The sequence below is a fragment of the Geotrypetes seraphini genome, chromosome 8, assembly GCF_902459505.1.
Source record: "Geotrypetes seraphini chromosome 8, aGeoSer1.1, whole genome shotgun sequence".
NCBI classification, from domain to species: Eukaryota; Metazoa; Chordata; class Amphibia; order Gymnophiona; family Dermophiidae; genus Geotrypetes; species Geotrypetes seraphini.
This window is the reverse complement of record NC_047091.1, coordinates 32,954,526-32,980,768: the sequence shown is the minus strand read 5'-3', so window position 1 is coordinate 32,980,768 and position 26,243 is coordinate 32,954,526. Positions and strand designations below refer to the sequence as shown.

General features: G+C 47.8%; 1 protein-coding gene across 1 annotated transcript; it reads left to right on the top strand.

Moving 5' to 3' along the window:
* The first annotated feature begins 433 nt into the window (after positions 1 to 433).
* MYCBP (MYC binding protein) lies at positions 434 to 24,813 on the top strand. The gene is made up of 5 exons (XM_033956187.1): positions 434 to 579; positions 10,027 to 10,099; positions 18,383 to 18,431; positions 21,921 to 22,050; positions 23,398 to 24,813. The coding sequence occupies exons 1-5, from the start codon at positions 565 to 567 to the stop codon at positions 23,440 to 23,442; spliced, it is 312 nt and encodes a 103-aa protein (XP_033812078.1). The 5' UTR covers positions 434 to 564; the 3' UTR covers positions 23,443 to 24,813.
* Positions 24,814 to 26,243: the final 1,430 nt, after the last annotated feature.

Genomic DNA, 26,243 nt, shown 5'->3' with positions numbered 1-26,243 from the left:
TCAGGATAGCCCTAATGAAGATGCATGGACGAGATTTGCATGTCTTTCATCTCCATTATATGCAAATCTCTCTCATGCATATTCATTAGTGTTATCCCAAAAACCCGACTGGCTGGTGGTCCTCCAGGACAGGGTTGGGAAACACAGGTCTATGCACCACAAAATGAGGAAAAAAGTAATCTGGAGACAGTCCCGATATCAGTTTAAATGCAAACCTGTCTCATGCATATTCTTACCCGGTAAGTTGCGAGGTCTGAGGAGCCCCGTCCGACCTGTTACCTTTTGCTCCAGAGCCTGGTTCATCTCTGCTTTGCAACTTCCCTTCCTCTCCTTAATTGCGGGGATCTCGCGCGCGCGAGCGCCGGGCAAACGGCACGAGCGCGCTGCGCAGCCGTCGCTCGGGCGAGGGAGCGGAAGTTTGCGCTCGTTTCCACGGCAACGGGACTCGGGAGCCCCCGATTGGCCGGCGAGGCTGCGCGGCGTGATGCGCGCAGGCGCAGAGGAAGGGCCGGGTGTGAAAGAGCAAGGGGCAGGAGCGTCGGCCGGGAGCTGCGGAGTCTAAGCATGGCGCACTACAAGGTGAGTCTGGCTCCGGCTTTCGTTCGGTCTCGCACTTCTCACCTCCCTTCAACCGAAGCGGGGGGGGGGGGAGAGAGAATGGGGTGAAATGAAGGAGCGGCGCGCGAGCCGCGTTTCCAACGTTTGCCGGGGTGGCGCGTGAGCGCAGCGAGTCCGGTGGCTTCGTTTGCGCGCGCGAAGGGGGGGGAGGGGCTGTGGAATTGGAGCTTTAATTCCCTAAACCTGCTGGGAGCCCCCTCTCCGTTCCCCTCCCCTGTCGGGGTCAGTGGCGGTTCAGCCCCTCGCGTTTGTTGACCTGTTGCTAGGGAGAGTTTAAATAGCGACCCCGTCCGTTCTGATGTAAAACTGCAGCTGTGACGTCGCCTCGAGGATCACGTGGGCCAGAGCTTGCATTCTATAGGTCAGATGTAGGCAATTCCGGTCCTCGAGAGCCGGAGCCAGGTCAGATTTTCAGGATATCCACAATGAATATGTTTGAGATGGATTTGCATACACTGCCTCCTTGAGATGCAAATCTATCTCATGCATATTATTGTGGATATCCTAAAAACCTGACCTGGCTCTGGCTCTCGAGGACCGGAATTGCCTACCCCTGCTATAGGTGAACTCTTTGGCCATTGTAAACACCAGTGTCCCAAGTGCAATATCTGCTGTTAATCTTTTCCTGATAGAAAGTCTAAGTAAGAAGGAAATGCAATGTTGTAAGATGCTTTTTTTTTTTTTTTTTTAAATTATCCTGCCCAATTACCTCAAAAAGGCAGCCCCAAAACAGCCCACCGTATGACAACCCGTTTTACTTGGATTCAAATTGCTTTGTAGATCTGGAAGTTCCCTAATACTCTATGGCAGGAGTGTCAAAGTCCCTCCTTGAGAGCTGCAATCCAGTCGGGTTGTCAGGATTTCCCCAATGAATATGCATGAGATCAATTTGCATGTACTACTTTTATGATATGCTAACAGATCTTATGTATATTCAATGGGGAAATCCTGAAAACCTGACTGGATTGCGGCCTTCGAGGAGGGACTTTGACACCCCTGCTCTATGGGGAGGGGATTGGACAGTGTTGTACCTAGGATTTGTGACACCTAGGGCTGATAACAACCTCCCCCCCTGCGATACAAAAAGGGATCAGTGGAGCTTCCCCACTGCCTGAGGAAGGGAATTTTGGTTTCCTAAAGTTAGTAAAAAAAGAATTAAAATTAGTTCAATAAAAAGATTACTTTTTTTCCATTTTCTATTTATAAATCTTTATTAATACAGCTACAATACTATACTACAGTACTTTATTCTAACGCAACAAAAAATCTTTTTTCTACCTTTTATCATCTCTGGTTTTTGCTTTCCTTATTGTCTCTTCACTCTCCATCCAGCTTCCACCCTCTTTCTCCGTCCCTTCATTTTTCTGTTTCCACTCTCTCCCCCATGCTCTGGCATCTCTCCCTTCTCCTTCCCATTCCAATGCACACCATGGTCTGGCATCTGTTTCCTTTCCTCCATGCCCTGGGCTCTATCTCCCTCCCCCTCTATGCTCTTCACCTCATGCTCTGGCATCTCCTTTCCTTCTTTTCCAATGGTCTAGCATCTGATTCCTCTCCTTCCCTTCCCTCCCATCTCTTTCTCTCCTTCCCTTCCATCTATCCCTCCCCCTCTATGCTCTGGTATCTCTTTCCCTTCCTCCCTGGTCTGACATTTGTCACCTTCCCTTCCCCATAAATTGGCTTCTCTTCACCTCCATGGCCTGGCATTTCCTTCCTTCCTTTCCTTGTAGTCTGGCATCTCCATCACGCCCTGGCATAGTGAGATCTCAGTGCTACAGTCCAAACTATGGTGCGTTGGAAAACCAAAGCTCCTAGCTTAACGTGTGAAGCAAGACTCTTTTTCAAGTTACGCTGTGCACCATCATGAATCTCACTTGTGCACAAATCATAATATTAAACAATATATATAAAGTGCAAGTGCTTATACAAAATTATTAATTAGCAAAAGGTTGTAGTGCTATCAATGCTTCAAGATTAAAGTTGAAGACCAGTGAGGTAGATATACTTGTTTAGAGGTAGCTGCCCATTATTATCATGTCCATTATTCAAAACGTTAATTCAGTTTCCAAACTCTGTATAACAAAAAAGTCCAATGTAACTTAGCTCATTAGAACATTAAAGCATGGTGCTCCCATTTGGGAGAGGGGTCACACAATGGAGTTTTAAACCTTCCCTCATTGTATAGGTTATTACTGGTCAAGAGGCCAAGAAGGAGACTGCTTTGGATGCTGTATTCGAATCTTAAAAGTTGAGTAACATCTGCATATTTGGGGTCTGAAGAAAAATTAGCTTATAACTGTCTGGATAAAATATCTTTTGCTTGTTTTTTCTTGATATCTTAGTTAAGTAGTAGTATAATTTAGGACGCTATTAGCCTAATATTTAGTTTTAATTTAATTTAGCAATTTTCTTTGTTTGCATCTGTTAATATAGTAACCAGACTTATTTTTTTCTCTAATAAAGGCAGGGTCCATGTCTTTGGACATAGTCCAAGTAAATTGGTTTCAGGTTATGCCATTTGAAAATCAGTCTAGGATACTAGTCTTACTTAATTATGCCCAGCTGATGTTGGTTGTCCAAGATCCTTGCTCAATCTGCTTTTCATCACATTGATCCTTAATCTACTTTGGCTGTTGCTGCTTTGCAGGATTTCTATATTTAGGTGCAAGGTGTTTCATCATTTGGGCAGTTCTACAACTAAATATCTCCATTTAGGTTCCCTGAGGATGTGTGATAGGAGTTTAGCCTATAATGGTATCTGGGCACCTATAGAATACTAATGGAGCCCAGCGTGGGCATTCTTTACATTCATGTGCCTGCAGTTGTCATGCTATGACTTCTGTGCCTAAAAGTGGCAAAGGTATATATAACTTATTGCATCCTGTAAATTGTGAATGTGACAGCGTTGCTAGTGCCTCTCCCATGTTACGCCTGAGTAAATGCTCCCTTGTTTGTATGTGCTATGCCACTTAAGCACTTGTTGCATAGCTGCCCCTTAAAGTGTGTGTAAGTGTACATTTACCAGTGAAAGTCCAGGCATTATCCCAGGACAAGCAGGCATGATATTCTCACATGTGGGTGACGTCATCTACGGAGCCCCAGCGCGGACAGCTTTTCAAGCAAACTTGCTAGAAGTTTCAAGTTTGCACACTGCACCACGCATGTGCCTGCTTCCTCGCCCACTAGAGGGCGCGTTCCACCTCGTGGTCCTCAGTTCATTTTTTTCCGCGGAGCCAGTAAGCCCTGTGGATTGTGAGCTCCAAAAACTTTTTTGTCGCCTGCTTCCTGACACCGCGTCTGATTTCTTAGGCGCTGTGCTTTTCGATTTTCTGTGTTTCTTTATTCTTTTCTTTTCAAAAAAAAAAAAAAAAAAATATTTTTTTCTTCTCGTTGGGCTCCGGGGGCTCCCGGAAGCCGTGGCCGCGGGACGTCGATCGTTCCCGGCCAGTTTCGTCGTTGATGTCCCGTCCTGTGACGGGTTTCAAAAAGTGCAGCCGGTGCGAGAGGCTGCTCTCCATTACAGACCCCCACCGGTGGTGCATCATTTGTCTGGGCCCGGAACACCCTACCACCTCGTGCAATCGCTGTTCCACCTTTCAGCCCAGGGCTCTCCGTCGCAGGAGGGCCAGAATGGCAGAGTTATTTGTGGCGGACCCCGTGGTGAAGGCCTCGACGTCGGCCTCGGCTTCGGCCCCGGCCTCGACCTCGGCCTCGACGACCTCGGGGCCCTCGGCCTCTCCTCGCCCTTCGACTTCCAAGTCGACCTCGGGAACGAAGACTACCTCGGGTAAGTCCTCCTTTCCATCCCCTACAGGGTCTGCAAAGAAGCCGTCCTCTGCTTCGACCAAGGCGGGTGGGTCGTCCTCGGCCCCGCCTCGGGCTCCACCCGCGCACGCCCCGAGGGAACACTCGAGACCGAGGTCGCCCTCCAGGGAGCATGCCCCGGATTCGGACCTCCCGACTTTCGTCGGGATCCCGGCTTTCCAGGACCTCCTCAGAGCGCTCATTTCATCGGAGCTGTCGGGGGCCCTGGAACAGCTGCAACGGGCTTCGACCCCGGCGGCTGTTGCCTCGGTGGCCTCGGCCTCGGCGACCTCGGCCTCGGGTGCCGGGGCTCCCTCGACCTCGGGGACCGGGGCTCCTCCGACCTCGGTCTCGGCTGTCGAGGCTCCGCCCGCCTCGGCCTCGGTCTTACCATCGACCTCGGGGGATCCGCCGGAGCGTAGCGTGCGGCCCCGGGACAGGATGCGTCGGGTACGCCGCATTTCCTCGTCGTCTTCCTCGAGGTCCTCCCGGGGGTCTTCGCCCTCGACTCGGACTCGGTCGAGGCGCCGGCCGAGGAAGCCGAAGCGCTCACGGGGTTCTCCTCGAGGGCGCGGTCGGTCTTCCCCGATCGGGGGCGAGGCGTTGCGGGTGTCGGAGTTGCGCATGGACAATCCGAAGCTTCTCCGCTCCCCGGCGCGAGGGGTGTCCCGTTCTTCCTCGCCGAGGAAACGGGAGGGGGCTCTCGTCCCCCGGACCCCGGGGTCCTCGCCCCGGGCCTCGTCGAGGCGGACGCATTCTCCTACCCCCTCGAGGCCTGTGGAGAAGACATCGTGGGGCTCTGGGTCAGGGAGAGATCCCTTGTATTATTCGCACGAGGCCTCTCCTGTCTCCTCGGCGAGAAAGTCGAGATCTCCTTCCCCGCCTGCTAGACCGTCCTCATTTTCGGTTTTTGTGCAGGACATGGCCAAGGCTCTCGGGTTGGACCTCTCGGTGGGATCCCAGTATTCCAAGGAGTTCCTTGAGGAGCAGGACCTTCCAACTCCGCCTAGGGAGGCTCCTCGGCTCCCATACAATAGGGTCCTCCTGCAGACTTGGTTAAAAAATTTGTCAAACCCTCTTACAGTCACGTCCGTCCCGTCCAAGATGGAAGGCAAATACAGGACGGTGCCGGCTAAGGGGTTCGACAAGGCGCAGCTCTCTCACCAGTCTTTGCTGGTGGAATCTGCCCTTAAGAAGTCACAACCTTCCCGGGTTTCTGCGGCGGTTCCACCTGGTAGGGAGGGCCGGACCCTGGACAAGTTTGGCCGTCGCCTTTATTCCAATTCCCTGATGGCCACCAGGGTGTTAAATTATGCCTTCACTTTTTCCTCCTATCTCCGGGGTATGGTGAAGGACCTCCCTCAGTTTCGTGACTCCCTACCGGACTCCCAGAGGGCAGGTTTTGATACATTCATGTCCAACCTGTCTCAACTGCGGTTGTACCTGTTTCACGCCTTGTACGACGCATTTGAGCTGGTTTCGAGGGTGTCGGCCTTCGCGGTGGCCATGCGCCGTCTGGCCTGGCTTCGCACCCTCGACATGGACCCAAACCTGCAGGACCGCCTTGCAGATTTGCCTTGTGTGGGGTCCGAATTGTTTGCGAGTCATTAGAGGCGGCGACCAAGAGGTTGTCTGAGCAGGAGCGCTCGTTGGCCTCCTTGGTCCGGCCCAAGCCTAGACCCCCGCCGCAGAAACCCTTCCGCCCTCCCCCGAGGCGGTACCCCCAAAAGTCTACTCCGGCTTTTTCCAGACCGCCACCTAGACGCCAGGCTCAGAGGGGCAGAGGGGGACAAACGCAAGCCCCGGCGCAGGGCCCTTCCAAGCCCGCGCCTTCTTTTTGACGGGCTGGGCGGATGGGGCAGGTCCCCCTCCGCGACCGCTCAGGAATCCCTGCCTATAGGGGGGCGTCTTCGGTCCTTTTACCCAGCCTGGACCGAAATAACATCAGACGCCTGGGTGCTCCGGATCGTCTCCGAGGGCTACTCTCTCAATTTGTTGTCTGTGCCACCGGATATGCCTCCGGGACCTTCCACTTGCAATCGGGGCCAGCTTCCCATCCTGCTGGCCGAGGCCCGGGCCCTGTTGAAGCTTCGGGCGGTCGAACCGGTTCCCGCAGATCAGCGGGGGACCGGGTTTTACTCCCGCTACTTTCTGGTCCCGAAAAAAACCGGGGACCTGCGCCCTATACTGGACCTCAGGAAGCTCAACAAATTCCTGGTCTGGGAGAAGTTTCGAATGCTGTCTCTCCCGGTTCTATACCCTCTCTTGGAGGAAGGGGACTGGATGTGCTCCCTCGACCTGAAGGAGGCATATACTCATGTTCCGGTGCATCCTGCCTTCCGGAAGTTTTTGAGGTTCCAGGTGGGGGACTTGCACCTTCAGTACAGGGTCCTGCCTTTCGGCCTAGCCTCGTCCCCTCGAGTCTTCACGAAGTGCATGGTCGTGGTCGCGGCGGCCCTGAGAAATCGTGGGCTTCAAGTTTTCCCCTACCTGGACGATTGGCTAATCAAAAGCACGACCAGGGAGGGGGTTATCTCAGCGACCCGACAGTCTATCGCCTTCCTTCAACGACTGGGATTCGAGGTGAATTTCCCCAAGTCACAGTTACAGCCGGCCCAGTCCCTTCAATTTATAGGCGCAGTGCTGGACACTGTGCGCCGGCGTGCGTACCTCCCGCAGCCTCGCTTGGCGGCCTTGGTTCGGCTGGGGCGGTGGGTCTCGCAGCTTCAGGTGGTATCGGCCCAGCGCATGATGATGCTTCTGGGCCACATGGCATCGACGGTCCACGTCACCCCGTTTGCCAGACTGCACCTGAGAATCTCTCAGTGGACTCTGGCCTCCCAGTGGCGTCAGGATTGCGATCCGGTGTCCCGTCTCATTACGGTCACTCCTTCTTTGAAACGATCGCTCCGTTGGTGGACCGACTGTTCCAATCTTTCCGGGGGGTTGCTGTTTCTGGCCCCTCCCTTTCACAAGGTCCTGACCACGGACTCTTCGGAGTATGCGTGGGGGGCCCATCTGGACGGGCTACGGACCCAAGGTCTGTGGTCGTCGGAGGACCGTCGATGTCACATCAATGTGCTGGAACTTCGAGCCATTTACATGGCGGTTCGTGCATTCGACCACCTCCTTCGCGATCAGGTAGTCCTAGTTCGCACGGACAACCAGGTAGCGATGTACTATGTCAACAAGCAAGGTGGGACGGGCTCTTGGCCCCTCTGCAGGGAGGCACTTCGCCTTTGGGAGTGGGCAATCTCCCGAAACATCTTCCTACAGGCGGTCTATATCCAGGGAGACCAAAACTGCTTGGCAGACAAGCTCAGTCGGCTTCTTCAGCCGCACGAGTGGTCTCTCCACTCCAGAGTCCTGCGCGAGGTCTTCGACCGCTGGGGGACTCCGCAAGTGGACCTGTTTGCCTCCTCGGAGACTCGCAAACTACCCCTATATTGTTCACGGATGTACTCCCCGGACCGTCTGGAGGCGGATGCCTTCCTCCTGGACTGGGGGGGGAGGTTCCTGTATGCGTTTCCTCCTTTTCCCTTGATCATGAGAACGTTGGTACGTCTCAAGTCATCCACGGCCACGATGATTCTCATTGCGCCTCGGTGGCCTCGTCAGCATTGGTTCTCCCTGCTTCTTCAACTCAGTGTCCGGGAACCTCTGCTTCTGCCTGTGTTTCCCTCTCTGCTATCTCAGAGTCGGGGTTCGCTGTTGCATCCCAATCTTCAGTCCTTGCACCTGACTGCTTGGTTCCTTTCCCCTTAACTTCGATCCAGGTTTCTCAGCCGGTGAGGGAAGTTTTGGAAGCCTCGCGCAAGGTTTCGACCAGGCTTTGTTATTCCCAGAAGTGGACCAGATTTTCATCTTGGTGTTCCTCGCGTCATCTGCATCCTGATTCGGTCCCGCTGTCTTCGGTTTTAGACTACTTGTTACATTTGTCTAATTCAGGTCTGAAGACGACATCTGTCCGGGTACATCTCAGTGCCATTTCAGCTTTTCACCGGCACTTGGATGGTCGTGCTCTTTCGCTTCATCCTATGGTGCAACGGTTCATGAAGGGGCTAATCAATGTTTGTCCCCCTCTGAAGCCTCCTCCTGTTGTTTGGGATTTGAATGTTGTCTTGGCTCAACTGATGAAACCTCCCTTTGAGCCTATGGACATGTCTCTTCTCAAATTCCTTACTTGGAAGGTGGTTTTTCTGATTGCTCTCACATCGGCTCGGAGAGTTAGTGAGTTGCAAGCTTTGGTTGCGGATCCACCTTTCACGGTCTTTCATCATGACAAGGTGGTTTTGCGCACGAATCCGAAATTTTTGCCAAAGATTGTATCGGATTTCCACTTGAACCAGTCCATTGTCCTTCCTGTGTTTTTTCCTAAGCCCCACTCCCATCCTGGCGAGACGGCGCTCCATTCTCTTGACTGTAAGAGGGCGTTGGCTTTTTATCTCCAACGTACCAAGTCTCATCGGAAGGTTCCTCAATTATTTTTGTCCTTTGATCCTAATCGTCTGGGACATCCGGTTTCCAAGCGCACCTTGTCCAACTGGGTGGCTGCTTGCATTTCTTTTTGCTACGCTCAGGCTGGTCTCCCGCTCTTGGGGCGTGTTACGGGGCATAGGGTCAGAGCGATGGCAGCTTCGGTTGCTTTCCTCCGATCTACTCCTATGGAGGACATTTGTAAAGCTGCCACTTGGTCTTCGGTTCATACGTTCACCTCCCACTATTGCCTGGACACTTTGTCCAGAAGCGATGGCCGGTTTGGCCAGTCGGTGTTACGTAATCTGTTTTCATAAATTGCCATCCTCCCACCTGCCCTTTTTTGGTTGGCTTGGAGGTCACCCACATGTGAGAATATCATGCCTGCTTGTCCTGGGATAAAGCACAGTTACTTACCGTAACAGGTGTTATCCAGGGACAGCAGGCATATATTCTCACAACCCACCCGCCTCCCCGGGGATGGCTTCTTTGCTAGTGATGGAACTGAGGACCACGAGGTGGAACGCGCCCTCTAGTGGGCGAGGAAGCAGGCACATGCGTGGTGCAGTGTGCAAACTTGAAACTTCTAGCAAGTTTGCTTGAAAAGCTGTCCGCGCTGGGGCTCCGTAGATGACGTCACCCACATGTGAGAATATATGCCTGCTGTCCCTGGATAACACCTGTTACGGTAAGTAACTGTGCTTTCTGCACATACAAGAGGCGTTTACATGCAGGCATCCTAGACTAAGAGGCCCCTCCTGAATTACATTTACTACAACCTTCAAATTGTTTTTCTTAGATAAGTTGTAGGGATTTTGGTTATTGATTTTTAACATGGGAATGAAAAATAAGCAAACATGGGTTTTAGATCGCTGTGAAAGGTGGTATTTTCTCTTGGCTGTAATCTCTTCTTGGCTACACCTGAGACAACTGGGAATTAAAAATGTTATGCATTTTATTTACTAGCTTCTTATAACCCAAATGTGTATGAAGGGGGGGGGGGAGCTCTCCTTGCAAAAACCTAGGTTTCTTGATTACATTCTGCTTTAAGCTCCCGTTTTGAAAAAATATAAATATTTCTGTTATGTGCATTTATTCCAAAAACATGTATGTTTTATGTCTCTTCAGGCTGCCGATTCAAAAAGGGAACAATTTAGAAGATACTTGGAAAAGGCAGGTGTACTTGATACCCTCACCAAAGGTAAAAGGAATAAGTCTTTAACAACGGTACTTTTCTGGTAGAAGATGCTTTTTTTTCTGTTACACTAGATATAAACTTCACAATGAAGTACATTATTGGCATTAAAGTTTCATTATTAGTTAGTTTGATAGTTCTTAGCTATGGTTTCCCGATTAGAGTGCTGACATCGCACATGACCTAACTTAATCATCTTAGCTGAATGCAAAACATGAGATGCTGCTCTCCCTTTTTGTTTAGCTGGTGGTGTCGACCATCCAATTAGAAATATAGACGCAGCAATAAAATTATATTAAAAAATGAAGCTAAATAACATTTATAAAATTTGTTTTCTAGTAAGCTACAAGAGAAAAAAAAAAAGTCTGAATGTGAGCTTCTTCCTGCTGCTTTCCTTTTGACTTCCAGCTTGCTTTGAACTGACCCCATGGCCACCATGCTTCTAGCTGCTTTCAATCCTTTTGGAGAAATGTGGAGTATAAGTCTGAAAAGAAACCTAAGGATTTTACCCCTATTTTATATCCCCACCCCTGGTTCATTTACCCAGTTAATGCCACCATCCTTAGCTGTTGATGAAGCTTTGGTGTCTGGCCCTCAATGAGCTACAGGCTAAACAATTTTATGTCTGCATATTAAGGCATAACTCATCATAAACCTGCTACTGGGACTGATCTAACATTTGAAAAATGTAAAAGCCTGTGAAGGGAAGAAGAAAATGTAAGGGAATTTAATAATTTTTAAAGAATACTTATTTGAAAAATACATGGATTGCATGTGAGATGTATCCAGGTTGCTCAACCAGAAAGACTTCAGCACACAGCAAAAAATGACTAGGAATTTAAAGGATTCTTCTCTTCCCCCCTTCATGGTCTGTATTGCAAAGCATTTGAGAAGTACCCAGGAGCCATGTACAACTTTGATGTTTGGAATCCTTTTGTGTATTTTAAAGTTGGAAATATGGGCGCTTATAATTTGTTTTCTACCTGCATTAAAACTATAGAGCTCACCAGTTTTAGATAAGCCGTATTCCTGCCATGAGTCGGTGGAATCTCTGTTAGTCCATTATATACTGTAGTTGGTGTGGATCCCATTAAAATAGGAGTTGTTTTAATGATTGATTTGCTACCATTTTCCCCCTTTCCTTATCCTTATTCCTTGAAGATACAATGTGGCTTACTAACTGCCAATACTGAAAACTTGTCCCTTTGCCCTTTTATCTTCAGCACTGAAAATGAATGCCCAAGAAGAGAAAATGTTGATATTAGACCCGATCCTCTCATTCTCCAAGACCAAATTTGTGGCCATTGAGACGCTGAAATATCATGCTTAATCTCAATGCTCCAAATATCCCTAAGAGTATTTTTAGGCTTTTTTTTTTAACCAATTCACTAATAGTTTTATACCAGTGTGCGGCCTGATGTCCCAGAAAGTCCGCCTGAAAACATAAAAATTCTATGCTAGGTTGAGTATTCAAATTTTTCCATTCAGGGAACCCTGCCTGAATGGCCTGCTTCAATTGCAACCAACGAAAATATTGTGATTTGTGAAGCCCAAATTTATGTTGCAATTGTGTAAAATCCAGCAGCTTACCATTAGTAATTACATCACTTAAAGTTCTGATTCCTGCAATTATCCAATGTCAGCGTCTATGAAACAAACTTGGTTTTTTTTTTGTTACATAGAGCTTTTTGGACCCCAGTTAGATTGCAAAAGTTAAATAGTTCTTTGTCTAATAGATGTTGGCATTGTAATCTGGATATAGGGATTTTAGATCATCTTTTGTTTTATTGTCCCCATATCTTAGCCTTTTGGAACTCAATCTGGGATCAAGTAAATTGTTTATTAGAAAATCACGTAGCATTAACTTATGATACTGTACTTTATCCCAGGACAGCATATTCTCACATGTGGGTGACGTCATCTACTGAGCCCCAGCGCGGACAGCTTTTCAAGCAAACTTGATTGAAGTTTCAAGCTTGCTATGCTGCACCACGCATGTGCATGCCTTCCTGCCCACTAGAGGGCGCATCCTCACCTCGTGGTCCTCAGTTCAGTTTTTTCCGCGGAGCCAGAAGCCCTGTGGAATTTGTGCTCCGTGCCTTTTGCCTTCTGACACCGCGGCTGGGTTTGTTTTCTCGGTCGCTGTGCTTGATTTATTGTTTTTGTTCGTTCGTGTGTTCGAAATCGTCGAAAAAAAAAAAAAAGTTTTTCGTTCCGGCTCCGGGGGCTCCCGGTAGCCGCGGCCGTGGGACCTCAATTGTTCCCGGCCGTTTTTCGTGTTCATGTCCCGTCCTTTGACGGGCTTTAAAAAGTGCACCCGGTGTGATCGGCTGCTTTCCATCACCGATCCGCACCGGTGGTGCCTTGTTTGTCTGGGTGCGGATCACCCGACTGATTCCTGCACTTGGTGCTCGACTTTTCAGCCTCGAGCGCTCCGCCGTCGGCGCGCCCGCATGGCGGAGCTCTTTAGTGTTGACCCTGCGGCGGGGAAGGCCTTGACGTCGGCCTCGGTCCCGGCTTCGACCTCGGCCTCGACTCCCTTGACCTCGCCGCGGAGACCTTCTTCGTTGAAGCCTGCCTCCTCGACCCCGAAGTCCACTGTGGGTAAGTCCTCACTTCCTTCTTCTACTCCAGGGTCTTTAAAGAAGCCATCCTCGGGCTCCTCGACGGGGGCGTCGTCCTCGGCCCCGCACGTCGAAGTCGGGTGCTCCAAGGGAATACTCCTCGCCGAGGTCGCCCTCGAGAGAGCACCTGCCGTCTTCGGACATGCCATCTATGATGGCTGTACCGGTCTTCCAGGACATGCTCCGAGCGCTTATTGCCTCGGAGCTGTCCTGTGCCATGGCTCACCTGCAGTCGTCCTCGACCGTAGCTTCGACCTCGGCCCCGACCTCGGCTCCGGTGGTGGTCCCGGCCTCGACCCCGACCTCGACCCCGGCGGTGGACCAGCCTGGGCAGAGTGTGCTACCTCGGGACAAGGTGCGCCGGGTCCGCAGGATTTCCTCCTCCTCCTGGTCGAGGTCCTCCCGCGGGTCCTCGCCCTCTGGTCGGCCCCGGGCGAAGCACCGGTCCCGGAAACCCAAACGTCCTCGGGGGTCTCCGGAGGCGCGGTTGCTCCTCGCCGACCCGGGAGATGCAGCACCTCGGGGTTTCGGAACTCCGCCTTGATAATCCGAGGCTTCTGCGTTCCCCTGCAGGGAAGGGATCCAGGGACTCCTCCCCGAGGAGGAGGGGGCGGACCTCGGTGCCTCGGACCCCGGGGACTTCCCCGAGGGGCTCCTCGGGTCGTCGGAGATCTCCGACTCCGACGAAGTCCCTTGGTGCAGTTTCGTGGGGTTCAGGGTCTGGCACTGGGCGGGAACCCAGATACTCCCGGGAGGCTTCTCTGTCCTTCATGGCGGCTGGGGCCTCGCGCTCCTCTTCCCCACCCTCGAGGCCCTCTTCATTCTCGAGGTTCGTGGTGGACATGGGGAAGGCCTTGGACCTCGACCTGTTTTCGGGGTCTCAATATACGAAGGACTTTTTGGAGGAACAGGATTTGCCCTCTCCTCAGCGGGAAGCTCCGCGCTTGCCTTTGCACAAGATCCTCCATCATACGTTCTTGCGCAATTTGGAGTCCCCTTATGCGGTCACGGCTGTCCCTTCGAAGATGGAATCGAAGTACCGCACGGTTCCCTCTAAGGGCTTCGAGAAGGCCCAATTGTCCCACCAATCTTTGCTGGTGGAATCCTCGTTGAAGAAATCCCAGCCTTCTCGCGTCTCTGCAGCGGTTCCGCCCGGGCGTGAGGGGCGGACGCTAGATAAGTTTGGGCGCCGCCTCTACCACAATTCTATGATGGCCAATAGAGTGCTCAACTACGCCTTCGCCTTCTCTTCTTATCTGCGGCGACTAGTCAAATTTATGCCCCGTTATCACGGGGTCCTGCCTGACTCCCATAAGGAGGACTTTAGTGAGCTTATTGATACTTTGTCCCAGCTGCGTCTCTTCCTGTTTCATGCAGTCTACGACGCCTTTAAGTTGTCGTCCCAGGTCTGCGCCTTTGCCGTGGCCATGCGCCGTCTTGCGTGGCTGCGCATTGTCGATATGGACCCGAATTTACAAGAACGCCTGGCAAATTTGCCGTGCGTGGGGTCGGAACTGTTTGATGAGTCCCTGGAAGCGGCTACCAAGCGCCTGTCTGATCATGAGCACTCCTTTGCCTCGTTGGTCCGCCCCAAGGCCAAAGTGGCCACTCCGAGGCCTTGCCGACCTCCCCCGCAGCGTTACCCTCAAAAGTCCACGCCGGCTTTTTCTAGGCCTCCTCCTCGGTGACCCCCTCAGCAGGCCAGGGCGTCCCACCAGAAGCCTCAGGCGCAAGCAGCGTCCAAACCGGCGCCGTCTTTTTGACGCTCTGTGCGGATGGGGGCGGGCCCCCTCCGCGCTGTCGCCGTCCCCGCTTCCAATCGGGGGCTGGCTACGAGCTTTCCATTCGACCTGGACTCAGATCACATCCGTTGCTTGAGTGCTCCGTGTCATCTCGGAGGGTTACTCCCTCAACTTCATGGAGGCTCCTCCGGACAGCCCTCCCGGCGCGTGTCCTTCCAACCGGACACAACTTCCCCTTCTCCTCTCGGAGGCCAGGGCCTTGTTGAGTCTCCGGGCAGTCGAGCGGGTGCCCCCCAACCAACGGGGTCAGGGGTTTTACTCCCGTTATTTTTTGGTCCCGATAAAGACCGGGGACTTGCGCCCCATTTTGGACCTCCGGAGGCTCAACAAGTTCCTTGTCCGGGAGAAGTTCCGTATGTTGTCGCTTCCGGTCCTGTACCCACTGTTGGAGGAAGGGGATTGGATGTGCTCCCTGGACCTGAAGGAAGCTTATACACATGTTCCGGTGCATCCTGCCTTCCGCAAGTTTTTACGGTTCCAGGTGGGGGAGTTGCACCTTCAATACCGGGTCCTCCCCTTTTGGTTGGCTTCATCCCCTCGAGTCTTCACGAAGTGCATGGTAGTTGTCGCGGCGGCCCTGCAATCTCAGGGTCTGCAGGTCTTTCCCTACCTGGATGATTGGCTGATCAAGGCCCCTTCCAGGGAGGGGGTTATCTCAGCCACCCGACAGACTATCATCTTCCTTCAACGTCTGGGGTTCGAAGTGAACTTTCCCAAGTCTCAGTTGTGCCCGGCTCAATCCCTTCAGTTTATCGGGGCCGTGCTGGACACGGTTCGCCTCCGTTCGTTCCTCCCCCCTCCTCGGTTGGAGGCCCTGCTTCGACTGAGCCGCCAGATTGCGCTGCAGCCCTCTGTATCAGCTCAGAGTCTGATGATTCTACTCGGCCACATGGCGTCGACAGTTCATGTCACGCCGTTCGCCCGCTTGCACCTGAGGCTTCCTCAGTGGACCCTGGCCTCCCAGTGGCGTCAGGATCGGGACCCGGTCTCCAGTCCTGTAACAGTGACTCCTTCCTTGAGACGCTCGCTCCGTTGGTGGACCAACTCTTCCAATCTTTCCGGGGGTTTGCTCTTTCTCGTCCCTCCACATCGCAAGGTCCTGACCACGGACTCTTCGGAGTACACATGGGGGGCTCATCTCGACGGTCTGCGGACTCAAGGTCTATGGTCGGCGGAGGACCGTCTTTGTCACATCAATGTGTTGGAGCTTCGTGCCATTTTTCTGGCTGCTCGAGCGTTCTGCCACCTGCTGCACGATCAGGTAGTCCTCGTGCGGACGGACAACCAAGTGGCAATGTACTATGTGAACAAGCAAGGGGGAACGGGCTCTTGGTCCCTGTGCCGGGAAACCCTGCGCCTTTGGGAATGGGCGGTTTCCCAGAACATCTTCCTCTGGGCGGTTTACATTCAGGGAGAGAGGAACTGTCTGGCCAACAAACTCAGTCGTCTGCTACAGCCGCACGAGTGGTCGCTAAACTCCAGAGTTCTGCGCGAGGTCTTCGACCGCTGGGGGACTCCTCAGGTGGATCTGTTTGCCTCCCCGGAGACTCACAAGCTGCCCCTCTATTGTTCTCGGATGTACTCCCCGGACCGTCTCGAGGCCGATGCCTTTCTTCTCGACTGGGGAGGGAGGTTCCTGTATGCGTTTCCTCCTTTCCCTCTGATCTTGAGAACGTTGGTACATCTCAAATCGACCAGAGCCACTATGATTCTCATTGCGCCTCGTTGGCCTCGTCAGCACTGGTTCTCCCTGCTTCTTCAACTCAGTGTCAGGGAGCCTCTGCTACTGCCTGTTTTTCCCTCTCTGCTGTCTCAGAGTCGGGGGTCACTGTTGCATCCCAATCTTCAGTCCTTACATCTGACGGCTTGGTTCCTTTCCCCTTGACTTCGCTTCCCGTTTCTCAGTCTGTACGGGACAAGTTGGAAGCCTCGCGTAAGGTTTCGACTCGGCTTTGTTATTCACAGAAATGGACAAGATTTTCCTCTTGGTGTTCCTCGCACCGTCTGGATCCGAGTTCGGTTCCGGTGTCTTCGGTTCTGGAATATTTGTTGCATTTGTCACGGTCCTGGCTGAAGACGACTTCCATTCGGGTGCATCTCAGCGCTATTGCTGCTTTCCATCGGCATCTCGAGGGTCGGTCTCTCTCTCTTCATCCTCTGGTTGCTCGTTTCATGAGGGGACTTGTGAATGTTCATCCTCCTCTGAAACCTCCTCCTGTAGTTTGGGATCTTAATGTGGTTTTGGCTCAGCTGATGAAGCCTCCTTTTGAGCCTATTGACAAATCTCATCTTAAGTTTCTCACTTGGAAGGTGATCTTTTTGCTTGCGCTCACGTCCGCTCGTCGGATTAGTGAGCTGCAAGCTTTGGTTGCGGACCCGCCTTTTACTGTGTTCCATCATGATAAGGTGGTTCTTCGCACTCATCCTAAATTTTTACCTAAAGTTGTGTCTGATTTCCACCTCGATCAGTCCATTGTTCTTCCGGTGTTTTTTCCGAAGCCCCACTCTCATCCTGGCGAGGTGGCGCTTCACACGCTTGACTGTAAGAGGGCGTTGGCCTTTTATCTTCAGCGCACTAAGTCTCATCAGAAGGTTCCTCAATTGTTTTTGTCCTTCGATCCTAATCGGTTGGGACGTCCTGTTTCCAAGCGCACCTTGTCCAACTGGTTAGCTGCTTGTATCTCTTTTTGCTACGCTCAGGCTGGTCTCATGCTCCATGGTCGAGTCATGGGGCATAAGGTCCGAGCTATGGCAGCTTCTGTGGCTTTTCTCCGGTCTACGCCGGTCGAGGACATCTGTAAGGCTGCCACTTGGTCTTCGGTTCATACTTTCACCTCCCATTACTGTCTGGATACGTTGTCCAGAAGCGACGGCCGGTTTGGCCAGTCGGTTTTGCGTAACCTGTTTTCCTAAATTGCCATCCTCCCACCTGCCCTTTTTTGGTTGGCTTGGAGGTCACCCACATGTGAGAATATGCTGCCTGCTTGTCCTGGGATAAAGCACAGTTACTTACCGTAACAGGTGTTATCCAGGGACAGCAGGCAGATATTCTCACAACCCGCCCTCCTCCCCGGGGATGGCTTCTTTGCTGGCTATGGAACTGAGGACCACGAGGTGAGGATGCGCCCTCTAGTGGGCAGGAAGGCATGCACATGCGTGGTGCAGCATAGCAAGCTTGAAACTTCAATCAAGTTTGCTTGAAAAGCTGTCCGCGCTGGGGCTCCGTAGATGACGTCACCCACATGTGAGAATATCTGCCTGCTGTCCCTGGATAACACCTGTTATGGTAAGTAACTGTGCTTTTTGGTATGTCTATGAGAAAAAAGAGTCAGATATCAATGTGTAATAACAAACTTTTATTGATTTTGCCCGGAGTAGCCATTCAACATATTACTAATAACTGGAAGGACCATAGTAGGCTTAATTTTAAATTTTGGTGGAATTCAGTTTGTCACATATACAGAATGGAAAGATCAATAGCGGTGCAAAATGGAAATTATAAAAACTTTATTAAAATTTGGGAACCATTAACGTCCTTTTGTCATGATTGATGCCATTTTTCTAATATTTCTATTTCTATATTTAATATGTAAGATAAGGGTGGGGAGGGGGGAGGGTTTCTATTATATGAAAAATAAAAAGTACTAGAGGGATTTCAGGAGGGGAGAGGGAGGGTTATATTTACAATTATAAGATATAATGATAAGATGTACAAGTGTTTAAATCTATATTATTGAGTTGCAATTTTTGTACACTTGATGAAAGTTTTAAAATGAATAAAGAATTTAAAAAAAAAAAAAAAAGAACCGATCCTCAGTGGATTTCTAATGTATGGATTTTTTTTGTTTTCTTTTTATTTGCAGTTTTGGTGGCCTTGTATGAAGAGCCAGAAAAACCAAACAATGCGCTGGAGTATCCTTTTCCTTGTATTACCCAAAGGAAAAACATAAACTGTACTAAATTTGTGTGATTTTTTTTTTCTACTATTCACTTTTTTTTCTTGCCATTTAGTACCACCTCCACCTGTCTGACACCTACATGTGTGATATTATAGCTGGATGGCTCATAGGTTATGCTGTATTTTTAACGCACAGTCATTTAACATCTAAACTAACTAAACTAAACCTTCTGTGCAGAAAAGAAGCGCTTTTATTTTTTTAAACTTTCTAGGACCCAGTATCCTCCTGAGCAGCAACTGCTACCTAGGCGAATGATTTTCAGCAGCATTATCTCTCAAAATCATTGTAGGTTGATCTGGTCCTATCCAAATTGTGTTGGGATGCTTCTGGAGAGAACCAACACATTTTCCAGGTATTCAGCACTACTGACTGTCTCACTAAAAACAGGACAGCATTTTGTCTTAAGTATTTCCAGATTGCTATTTGGCTAGAAGCAGCAGCAGCAGCAGCAGCGGTCACTGCCGTACCCAGATTCAGTGTAGATATTAGCTGGTACTGAATGTTTTGGGTTTGTGTTTTTAAATGCTGGTTGTGGTATTTAGGGAAATGCTGATGGAGTTTTGATTTTTGACCTGCTAGTGTGTAGCAAGATTATACTAAAGAAACAGTTGTAATTCAGAGAAGTCTTTATGGGCCCTAGTTCTCAAAGTTATTTTGGAAATAGGATGGCAAATAAAGGTCAAATGGCCCATCCAGTCTGCCCATCCACAGCATCTATCTCAGTGTCTCGCAATTTTTCTCGAGCTGGGGCACACTAAACCTAGTGTCCGCGGCTCGAGACACCTGGAAGTGCGTGATGTCATCACGTCGACGTCGGCGCATACACAACGGGCCCTGTGCTGGCAGTGGGGGGTACCTGCAAGGAAACTGGCTGGAGAGTAGAGGCGTTGCCTGATTGCCTATAGGATGTGTCTCTCTTTGCATGCCCTGTAGGCAGTGCACTGGCGCCTCTCCTCCTCCCGTGTGCCATGACACACAGTTTGTGATACACTGATCTATCTATGCCTTTCCCTAAGAGATCCCTCATGCTTGTCCAAAATTTCTTGGACAGGCACCTCTACTGGGAGACTATTCAATACATCTACCACCCTTACTTTTTTTTTTTAAGAATTACCTTAGATTACTCCTGAGCCTATCACCTCTTAACCTCATTCTATGCCTTCTCACTCTGGAGACTCTTTTCAATTGAAAGAATTTTGCCTTATGTATATTTATGCCACATAGGTATTTAAACATCTCTAATATCTCCCCTCTCCTGCATTTCCTCCAGTATATACATATTGAGATCTATGCCTGTCCCCGTATGCAGAGTCTAGACCTTCAGCCATTTTAGCTGCCTTCCTCTGGACCAACTCCATCCTGTTCATATCTTTTTGAAAGTGTGGTTTCCAAAACTGAACGCAATATTCTAAATGAGATCTCACCAGAGTCTTATACAGGGGCATCAATACGTCCTTTTTCCTATTGGCCATTCATCTCTCTGTGCACCCAAGCATCATTCTAGCTTTTGCCTTCACCTTTTCAACTTGTTTAGCCACTAAAGATCACCTTAACTAATAGACAGGTTTGTTAACTTTTCTTTTAAATTTCCTTTTTCTATTCCCCATCCATACTGTTTTATCCTTTTTTTTTTTTTTTTTTTTTTTTTTTTAAAGTGTCTTCCTGTCCTATCATTTTAAATTCTTTATTCATTTTAAATCTTAAACAAGTGTACAATAAAATGTACGTTAAATGTATTTCTTCCCCCTTTCCTCTCGGATCATGTACATTGTAATGTGTGAGTTTTTATGTATCTTGTTAAAACCCTTTTATGCTTTGTACATCGCTTAGAATTTGGATAGGTGATTTATCAAATTTTAATAAAAACTTGAAACTATGGCACCCAAGACCCACTCCTCTTTCGTGCACAAGTTCTTCACCCCCTAAACTGTAACGTTCCCTCAGATTTTTGCAGCCCAAATGCATGATCTTGCATTTCTTAGCTGCCAAATTTCAGACCATCCCTCAAGCTTCACTAAGGGCCTTCCTCATGTTTTCCACACCATCAGGGTATGTATTCTATTGCAGATTTTGGTGTCATCTGCAAAGAGGCAAATCTTTCCAGTCAGCCCTTCAGCGATATCGCTTACAAAAATGTTAAAAAGAACAGGCCCAAGAACTGAACACCACTGCCAACGTCTATTTCCTAAGAGTGATCTCCATTGACTGCTACTTTCTCGCTTTCCACTCAACCAGTTCCTGACCCAGTCCATCACTTTGGGGCCCATACCGAGGGCACTCAGTTTATTTATTAGATGCACAAAGGCACAAAGGCTTTGCTAAAATCTAAATATACCATATCTAGTGCTCTCACTCTCTCTAATTCTCTGGTCACCCAGTCAAAGAAATTGATCAAATTTGTCTGACAAGACCTGCCTCTAGTGAATCCATGTTGCTTTGGGTCTTTAATGCAATGGATTCCAGAAACACTACTGTTTTCTGTTTTGAAAACATTTCCTTTCATTTACTTGCCACAGAAGTCAGATTTATTGACTTGTAGTTCCTACTTTTATTTTTGTGGAGAGGGACCACATCCTCCCATCTCCACTCCCAACTCTAGAGAAGCATTGAAAAGGTCAGTCAGTGGAGTCACCAGAACTTTCATAAGTTCCCTCGGTACCCTCAGATGTACTCCATCCGGCTCCATCGCTTTATCTACCTTTAGTTTAGCAAGCTCCTCAAACACAGTCCTCTGAAAATGATCAGGGTCTGCCATACCTCCAGTCCTATTTGCTTTTGTTTTCTACAGTCCTGTTCCTGGTGCTTCAGCTGTGAACACAGAATATAAAGATTTGTTAAGCATATCTTTCAGCTTCACCGTTTTGAGTCTCACAATGACACTTCTGCATGTCCTCCTATCACTAATATATCTAAAAAAAGTCTTGTCCCCCTCATTTTACTGTCTCTATTTTTCTTCCATTTGCATCTCTGTTTTCCTTTTTTTTTTTTTTTTTTATTCTTTATTCATTTTTTTATGTTACAAGTGTAGCAATTAAACTCATATGAACTTAAAGATACACACTTGATTAACTCTCATTTAAGCATAAAGTTTAACATTTCATTACAAATTAATATTCTATAATATTTTAAATATTATGTAAGAAATCTAAAATTTAAATCATTTTAATTGAATATAATAATCCCCCATCTCTCCCTCCCTATTCAATAATACTACTCAACCAGCCTCTCAACTCATCCAGATATTTTTGCTGCAGAAATGTAAATTGTGCTCTTACTTAATCTGTGTTTTGGCTAAGAAATATAGACTACCATTGTAGTCACATTGCCGAAAGATGCGTTTTTAAGACTGCTTTATTCCATGTTTTGTCAAGATTTGATGGTGCAAAATACCAAAACCAAACTATAACTTTTCAGAGAATGGATTCTTAACTTCAGTGGTTAGCTTTCTGAAACACCATTTAGGAGCTTCTGGTCCTGAGACGCCAGATGTGGAGATTCTTCGGCTGGAGTTGGCAGAACTCAAACAGAAATATGAAGTTATATTGGAAGAAAACAGAGAGCTTAAGACAAGGGTAACTTTGCACACAAATACCCTGTTTATATAAAAACATTCAAAAGTAGCTGCAGGCACTTCAAAGAAGTAGATATATCTGCTGCATTTTCTTAATGTTGTTCATAGGGTTGGAGGCAGGGTAGCACTAGTGGGATGCAAACAAGGCAGTTGCGCTTGTTCCCCATGCTTTAAGGCAGGGCTGTGGAGTTGGAATCAGTTCTGGGTGGAGTCAGTAAAGATGTACTGACTGACTCCAGCTTCAGAATAAAACCTTAGATCTATCATATTATACAGTATTCCCCCAATATTCGTGGGGGTTCCGTTCCAGGAACCCTCGTGAATCTTGAAAAAACACGAATATGATTTTTAGCGGGGGAGACGGGAGAGAGCAGCCAGAGTGCTGGCGAGTGAACAAAATCACTCCCGGTATGCTCCGACTGCCTCTTCCTGCAATAAAATCGGGCCTCACCAATCGGGAGCTGCTTTGACAAGGTCGAAAAATACATCGAATGACTGGGACCGCGAATCGCCGACCGCGAATGACTGGGGGAGCACTGTATACTAATATATAAAATTTGTCCTAGATCCAGGACAAAAATTTAAAGCCATCAGTTGGAGGTGGACAGTAGAAAAATAAAGGAGTTGGGAGTCAAAACGTTTAGATTACTATAAGGAACATCAAGCTCATTTGAAGATGGAAGACATGCAGCCTGCTGTTTAGATTTTGGGCCCTCTTCTCAAACTTTTGTCCTAAGCCCTAGCATGTTTAATTTAAACTGCCTTTTGACTATAGGGTTAAACTACAATAACAGCAGTCCTAGTTAGAGGTTAGTGTGTCACCTGCCTTTGCCATTCACATCTGTGGTTGTCATTGCACCATCTCTTTTTTTCCCTATATAGGACACTTTTTATTATAGCAGATCTTTTTGAGCATTTTAGAAGTTATGGGTTGGTAATTAGTAATCATAGGATTTTGTTGGACAAGCCCTTTTAGTGGGCTTGTCCAACAAAGAACTAATGTCTACATAGAACTAATGGCACATACTTTCTGGTTCATGCATGCAACTGCATACAAACAAATCCCATCATGATATCCTTGTACCATCTGAAGTATTAAAACTTTTGGTGTAGGGAGGACATGAAATATTATTTATGAAGGATGTGTGCAGACTCATCTGCCTTTTATCAGATAAGCTGCCTAGCCATTCCAGTAAGTAGAAACTTGACTTTCAGGTGCTTCCTTCCTTTATAGGATTTGATTCCACTATGAACTTCCTTTATAAATTTTGCTTTTTTTTTGTTCTTTACTATTGTGTATATATATTTTTTGAAATTATCTAACCAGCTCTGTTCTTAAATTCTTTAGCTTGCTGAGTATGACCCAACTACAGAAGACAAGCACGCTGAGTAAGGCTGCCTCCTAGAACATCTCGCTTAATGAAACACTTCACCTGACCCTGTACAGCTGTATGTGTTGTATATTGTGTAATAACTGTTTCTTTTGCTTTGGGGCGTAAATAAATAGTGGGGAATTTTGATGCAATACAACACAAGCTGTTTTCAAAGTATTGGCTCTTCACTGAGTAATATCTGTCTGAAGATCTAGCAAAGCAAAGTACAGTACACTCTTGATTATTCACTTAAATGGGACTGACCCATTTTTGGATAAATGAAAGTCAGATAATATGGAAAACAACAGTAACTCCCTCAAACATAAACAAAGGCAGTAAAAGCAGGTCCTGGGTCCAAAACATTGTCTCGAGTATGAAACTTTCCTCTGTTACACTGTAAAATGGAAAGAGAAGCTGTATGTCTTGCTGGGGATGTGATGACACGGTGGGGGCTCTTGGATATGTCAGATGGTCAGATTAGCGAAGGTGGATAATCAAGAGTGTACTGCAAGTCTTAACGTGAGCGGATTATTTTCATGGAACTAGCTTGAACACAGTGTAGCTCACTCAGAGTTGTGGATTTCTCTTGGTCTAAAATTGCCTACTTTTAATATTAGTATATTTGGTTTTACTGCTTCTACTGGAAGCTTTGTGTTTAACCTTGAGTTCTCAACCGCCACCTTTCCTTCCTTCAATCCTTGCCACCAAAGGCATCTATTCTATCCTCATCCTTCTCAATCTATCTACTGCTTTTGACCACCACCTACTCCTTAGCAGCTAACAAATATAGGCTAAAAGCCTACTTTTTTGAAGCTGCTTTTAACTCCCAGCTCCCACTACAGTCCCGTTCCTGGTTATAAAGTACCCATGTCTGGTTTTATTATGATTTTTCAGAAAAACTGTGCAAATTGATAGCCTTTTTACTCCATTAAAAATTTTTTGTGTGTGTTGACCCCTTTAGTTTTCTCCACATACCATATAGTAGTAATCATAGAACAGGGTCCAAGTTTTTGGATTTTGAAGACCATAGAATTTGCTATTTTCCAGTAGTAACAACGTTTTGCTTCCTAGTAAAGGAGTTTAAAATGGGAACACAGCTGAAATATTCCTTAATCGAAGTGGTCACACTCAAGAGTATATCCTAATACTACTACTCCTACTATCCATTCAGTTGCATCCAACCCCTCGATACGCTGTAGGCCAGTCCTTGCCATGCTTCCCATGTTGTCACACTTGTATTTTCTTAAACAGAATCACAGCCTTGCTGTTCTTCAAAATCTAAAATCCTAACTTCACAATTACTGTTTTCTGCCTGCCTCAGTTGATTTGCTACAGAGAAGGTGACCTATGGTGTTCAATGTCTTTATTGCAACATGTACATGTTTTTGGCTGTATTATGAAAAATCTTAGCTTCAATATGATATTCTCAATATTGTAGTATTTGATTCGATCATGCAAATAAAAAAAGCGAGCTAAAATAAGAATGATTGTTTCTTCTGAATCAAGTGCTCTAACTGTGTCCCTGCTTGACACCGTTAGATTGCTTGATTCAGAAGAAACACTCTCATATCATACCATTTTTATCCAACCCATTTTCATTACTCTCAAAGCTACTTCTCTACTCGGAATAGATGACTTCCTATGATGAGGGGATGCTGAAACTTTCTCAGCCCAGTCAAGAAGGGAAATGACATAGTATCATGAAACTTACAAGTTATCTACATATTTACCCCTAAGTTCCACCCACTTGGCAGATAATGTCTGCAATTGCTGTAACCCTTCCAAATGTGGTCACTGAAATTCTGCTCTGCTGCTGCTGCAATCACCTCTGGATCACTTGAAACCTGTCATCCTTTCAAATTCTTTTTAAGGTTTAAAACGGCACATAGAGCAAGATCTGGTGAGTAGAGTAGATGGTTTATACACTAAAACCCCAATTGTGTAAAAAAAATATATCCATTGTTTTGTGAGCCTTTTGAGCAGGTGCATTGTCTTGTAAAAAAAAACCCAAAACCTACTCCTTTCTGCAGCTTCCCTCTCTTTTCTTTTTTTCAATGCCTACATTAGTATTCTGCATTAACTGTTTGGCGCCTTAGCAGACAGTCAGTCATTACAACACCTTCCTGATCCTAAAACACTGTGCCCATGACCTTTCCTGATGACTTTTGGGTTTTGCATTTGCTTGGCCTTATAGAACCCGAGTGCTGTCATTGCATGGACTTGTTGGCTTAGGACAGGGGTGTCAAAGTCCCTCCTTGAGGGTCACAATCCAGTCGGGTTTTCAGGATTTCCCCAAATAATATACATGAGCTCTATTAACATACAACGAAAGCAGTGCATGCAAATAGATCACATGCATATTCATTGGGGAAATCCTGAAAACCCGACTGGATTGCGGCACTAGAGGAGGGACTTTGACACCCCTGGCTTAGGCACATAGTAGTGTAACCATTTCATTAACAGTAATTAATTGTAAAACATTGGCACTAGCTCGCTGAAAATGGAAGAGTCCATTCAACATGGTTTCTAGTAAGCATTCAAACATTTGGGCACCCACTTGGCTGATAGCTTCTGCATATCCAGCTGCTTGTGGATTATACACTCAAAACATTACTTGCATAGCTGTAGTCTCTTAGTAATTGTTTTAGCTGTTCTTTGGTCATGGACATGCTGGAAGTTTACACATCATTTCTTCACTGGAGTATGATGGGCATTTGTCATTCAAAGTTTGCATAGTACATTCATAGATTTCCTTTGGAGTTTTCTTCTGCCCGAATAGGAACTTTATGATAGTTCAGAGTTCCACACTTGCAAATGCTAC